The sequence below is a fragment of the Vicia villosa genome, linkage group LG1 (assembly GCF_029867415.1).
Source record: "Vicia villosa cultivar HV-30 ecotype Madison, WI linkage group LG1, Vvil1.0, whole genome shotgun sequence".
NCBI lineage: Eukaryota > Viridiplantae > Streptophyta > Magnoliopsida > Fabales > Fabaceae > Vicia > Vicia villosa.
This window is the reverse complement of record NC_081180.1, coordinates 232,784,214-232,789,457: the sequence shown is the minus strand read 5'-3', so window position 1 is coordinate 232,789,457 and position 5,244 is coordinate 232,784,214. Positions and strand designations below refer to the sequence as shown.

Below are 5,244 nucleotides of genomic sequence, written 5' to 3'. Positions count from 1 at the left end.
TGTTTAGAAGGAACTAAGTGGGGGAGAGGTGGAGGTGTTGACAGAACCAGATGTGAAAGAGAGTGCTTGAGGTGGGGTGGTGTCGAGAACATACAATTTGCCAATCCTCTTAGCTGTAAATCCAGTCATCTTGGGATGGAGCAACTGCACAATAGTACAACAATTAGGGTAAAGTTTCACATCATATAAGGTGGAGTCAAATAAAGTGGTGACAGAGATAATATTGACATGAAATGAAGGAAAGTAGTACACATTATGGAGAATGAGTGAGTCACATAGCACAATTGAACCAGCTATAGCGGTAGTGACAGTGTTACCATTAGGCATGGTCATAGACTTAGGTGCAATGTGATATGTTGAAGAGAAACTAGCAAGGTTGTGAGTGATGTGATCAGTGGCACCAGTGTCCACGATCCACCAATTATTACTATGAGATTGTGAGAGATTCTTACCAGAAGAGGGATGAAGAGAGGAATGAGATAAAGAGTTTGTGGCAAACACAGAATTAACAGAGGAAGGTGAGGGAGATTGCAAGTTAGATTGTTGGAGTAGCTGCAAGATCTGAGTATATTGCTCTTGAATCGTAGACAAAGCACTTGAACCATTGGTTGATGTGGAAGCAGATGTTGTTGAGGACGCAGTAAGAGAGGCAGAACCAACATCTTGAACAGAATTCACCGCAGAGTTTTCCCCAGATGTATTAGGCTTACGCTGATGAAAACCAGGTGGATAACCGTGCTTCATGAAGCAAGTCTCGATAGTATGGTTGGTGCGACCACAATGAGTGCAGAGCCGGTTGCCACGACCACCGGATCCACGGCCACGACCACGACCGGAGTTGTTATAAGGTCGAGAGGGTGCCTGAGAGAAGTGATTCACCGATGATTGAGACTCAATTGAAGAATCAGTGGTTGAATGAAGATTGAACTGACGTTCTTGTTGAAGAACCAAATTAAAAGCATTATCAAGGGTTGGTAGTGGTGACATCAGCATAATTTGTGATCGAACATGAGAGTATTGATCACCAAGACCCTTCAAGAACTTGATTACTTTATCTTGTTCCTTGAATTTGCGTAGATCTGAAGCAGCACCACAAGAACACTGTATAGCACAAATACAATCACGGATCGGGCGAAAATTCTCGATTTCTTCCCAGAGCGTCATCAATTTGGTGAAGAACGAAGAAATATCAAGAGTGCCTTGTTGAAGGCGAGCGATCTCTTCTTGAATATCAGCAATACGGAAAACGTCTCCCTGAGAGAACCGATTCTCCAAACTCTTCCAAACAAGAGAAGCGCGATCATACCAGAGAAGAGATTTTGCGATTTCCTCAGAAATGGAGTGTTGAAGCCATGAAAGGACGAGATTGTTGCATCGAAGCCAAGGTTCATAGAGAAGATCAGAGACAGGCGGGGGAGAAAGAGTACCGTCAACAAACTTGATCTTGTTCTTGGAGATGAGAGCCACCTTCATCGATCTACACCAGATCTGGTAATTTTTGTTGTCAAGAACAGGTTGAACAAGAACAAGAGAAGGATTCTCATTAGGATGCATATAGTAAGGGTTAGACGGATTTGTGACGAAATCGGAGTAAGGAATCGCCATAGGGAAGGTGAGGCAACAAGGAAGAAGAGGCGCGAAGAAGATGAAGGCGCCAAGAAAGAGAAGAAAAGTGCGGAAAAAAAAAAGAAGGTTTCAAACTGATACCATGTTAGATATGGAATACCAAGAGAGAGAGAATATAAAAAAGGATTATACTCATTGTATTATTCTATCTGATATGTACAAGACAGTATATATATAAAACTAGTTAGCTGTGACTAAAACTTAATTAGCTAAAACTAACTTAGTTAAACTAACTAAGATTAACTATTTACATCATGTATTTACATCATGTAATAGTGAGGAAAATTGAAGCTTCCTTATGGAGTATATTGATAGGGGACACTAATCTAAGAGATGATTAATTGATTGGTTTCGGCGACACTAATCTAAGAGATGATTAATCTCACCGTTCACTAGTAGTAGGGTCCGCTAGCAGGCCTCTCATATAAAGGCAAAGCGGAACTTTGTATGGACTGACCTAATAGGATTCTGATTGGACTGGCCTAGTAGAATTTGAATTCAAGATCTTGAGGGAGCTCTATATGGATAGTTTGATGGCAATTGTGTTTCGGAATTTGTATTCCTTTCAAAACTTGTAGTATATGATATTTAAGTTGCAAAAAAACATAAATAAATAGAGGAAATAGTATAATGTGTTCCAAATCTTGTGTTTAAATTATACGTTTACAATATGAATCCGAATCAAGACCTATAATTCCGTGCAGCGCATTGGCATAGTTGATCTACATACTAAAAAAAGCTCAAATCACTCCTATACATGAAGATTCAGTCTCACAAGAATATGACTAAGATGAGTAACCCACCCTAATGCATAGGAAGATTCAGTCTCACAAGAATATGGCTAAGATGTGTAACCCACCCTAATGCGCACAATGCTCTGAAACCTAAACCTATGAAGATTTGTTTGTAGATTGAGTATGGGATATGGTTTTATATAATTTAAGAATTATATAAACTATCACAACTTCAAGAGAAACTATCACAACTTGTGCCTGTCCAATACCTAATTCTTCTCCTCTGCACAAATAATCCCTATTCTCTAGGTCAGCTTAGGTTGGCACGAGCAGTAGTGCTGGGAGCTGCTATAGGTGTTGGCAACAATGACGCTGTGATGCTGACGAGTGAGCCATGCATCGCCCCTGTGGAAGCAACAGGGCTCAACCCCTTTCTCTGCCTTTTCCTTGCTTTTTTTTTACTCTGATTTTCTATTCTTGGCATATGTTTTCGCTTTACTTTTTTGGGTTTGTAAGATTTGCTGCAGATTGCAGTACTACTAACAAATATGGTTTCACATATGAGAGAAGTTGCAGTATTGAACTTGGGTTTGATTGAGAAATGAGTTATCAGGTGTAGAGGGTGCACCTAATATCATGGAAAACCATAAATCTGAGGACTAAAATTAGCCATGCACCATGCGAGACATGAACGAGTCTTGAACACTAGAAACTGCCCAAGAATATCATGTGAAAGTATGTTTACAAATTTTCCGCCTTCCTCATGTTGATAATTTCTATAGTTTTTTTGGTTTCCTTAATGTTATCGTTTTTCATGCGGTCCAATACCCCATCAACTTCTTTATCAGCTCGTACATAAGCCTTCATCAGGGCATGATACATGTGTATATTCTTTTGGACATTTTGCAATAAGCTCACCAAAGCTTCTGCATCTTCAACACAAGCATTATCACCAATCCAACTATATAGATCCGCAATCACCCTAGGGTTAGGCTTCCATTTCTTATTTTCCGAATACAAAGAAATGGCAATTTTCAAGCACCCAAATGCTTTCTCCATCTCACCCTTATGCAAGTATCGACTTGCGACTAGAGTCCAAGAGTTTGGGTTAGTGGCCTTTCCCTTGTTATGTAAACCTTCAAGTATGGCTTCTGCTCTCTCAGGAAAATCTTTTTCAGAGTACCCAACAATTACCACATTAGGAACTCCCAAATCATAACAGTTACCAGAGGATTCCCATTCCTTGAGTATCTTCTCAGCTTCATCAAACTCCTCGAGCTTTACCAGAGATTCTAACATGGTTATAAAATCCCTGTTTATACACCTCTTGCAAGCATTTTTCTCCATCTCCCATAACCTTAAAACCTCAATCTTTTTACCTAGACGAGCGTAAAGAGAGATAAGATGGTTGTAACCCTCTCCATCTTTATCCTCCAACCTCGCCTCGCATTTCCTTAACGCATCAATTGCCTCTTTTGAAAGGTCAGCTTTTATATAGAAATTCGCCACAACAGAATAAGTATTCCAATCCATCACAATGTGCGGTTGATTCTCCATCTCTTTCAATATCATCTTCATTCCTTCGATATCAGACCTCACACCATAAGAATTTATACAAATCCTATAACTAAAGTTATCTGGTAAAACACGATTCTCCTTCATCTCAGACAACACACCAGCAACATTCTCATGCCGTCCGATATTCGTGTATAAACACATAATATTATTGTACGTTAAAGGCGACGTAGCGAACCCCAACTCCTTCATTTTCTTCAAATGAGATAGAGACTTATCGACGTCGCGCTGACGTACATAACAATTCAAAAGAGCACCATATGTCTTCTCATTCCTGTCTTGTTCCTTCAAGCTATCAAAATAGGTTTCTGCAGAAACAAACCCATGAACCTTGCCAATAAGATCCAAATGCACAGCATGTTCAACTGGGGAGAATATGCACACACCATTCTTATTCATCCACTCAGATACCTGCATACCCATTAAGCAACATAGTTAAGAATGCAAATCAAAACCATAAAAAAAGCATTTTTAGGGTTTTGTTTTGAAATTTTCGGTTGATAGAATTTGAAAACCTGGAGAGCTTGAGTGAACCTGCTACGCTTGCGGAGGTCACGAACGATGCGCTGAAGCTCGCCGACAGTGATTTTGTTGCCATTGAAGATCCAATCGTCGAGCTGAGGGATGACGCTTGTGGTTGGGGTTCCGAGGGGGCTGATTTTGGAGTAGAGGCTGGGTTTCTTGGTCCTGCTTGTGTAGTATGATCTGTTTCTGGTTCTGATGTCCATTGCAATGGTGCGAAGGAGTTTCCAGTTCATGGTAATGGTTAAGGTTGGTAGGGTTTATGTTTCTGTTGGGTGGTAAGAAGTTGCAGAAATGGTGGAAGATGGAGATGAAATTGAATCTCGGTGATTCCTTAGTCTCGGGCCGTAATTTTTGTTGGAGAGAATTTCTTAATACACCCTTGTGGGGTCCGAAAACCTTAAATTGAACCATAATGAATTTTAGAAAAATTGATTCCCACATGTAGTTCCGAAAATATTTAAAGATGTTTTGGTTATTCATGTCCAAAAATATAGTTGAATAAAATGGTTGGCAGAAACATAATTATCTTTGACTTTTAAAAAAAAAAATCAATGTAGATTTGATCCGTAATGTAGTTAAATCATTAATAAACACATAAACGGAAAACAATAAAACAAACACAATTAAGGTAGGTAATATTGTTCTGATATAGCGAAAAATAATATAAATGTTGTTTAGAAAGTACGTAATGTAAAATTAATACATCGGCAAATAAAAAAAAGTGCATAACGTACTGCATTGTATATGCCTTATCATAACCCCCTGACCCCCTCCTCTGCCTCCT

General features: G+C 39.4%; 1 protein-coding gene across 1 annotated transcript; it reads right to left on the bottom strand.

The window, feature by feature from the left end:
• Nucleotides 1–1,940: 1,940 nt before the first annotated feature.
• LOC131644962 (pentatricopeptide repeat-containing protein At4g21705, mitochondrial-like) lies at nt 1,941–4,855 on the bottom strand. The gene is made up of 2 exons (XM_058915595.1): nt 4,451–4,855; nt 1,941–4,346 (listed from the first exon to the last, which is right to left on the bottom strand). The coding sequence occupies exons 1-2, from the start codon at nt 4,691–4,693 to the stop codon at nt 3,102–3,104; spliced, it is 1,488 nt and encodes a 495-aa protein (XP_058771578.1). The 5' UTR covers nt 4,694–4,855; the 3' UTR covers nt 1,941–3,101.
• Between the last annotated feature and the right edge of the window lie 389 nt (nt 4,856–5,244).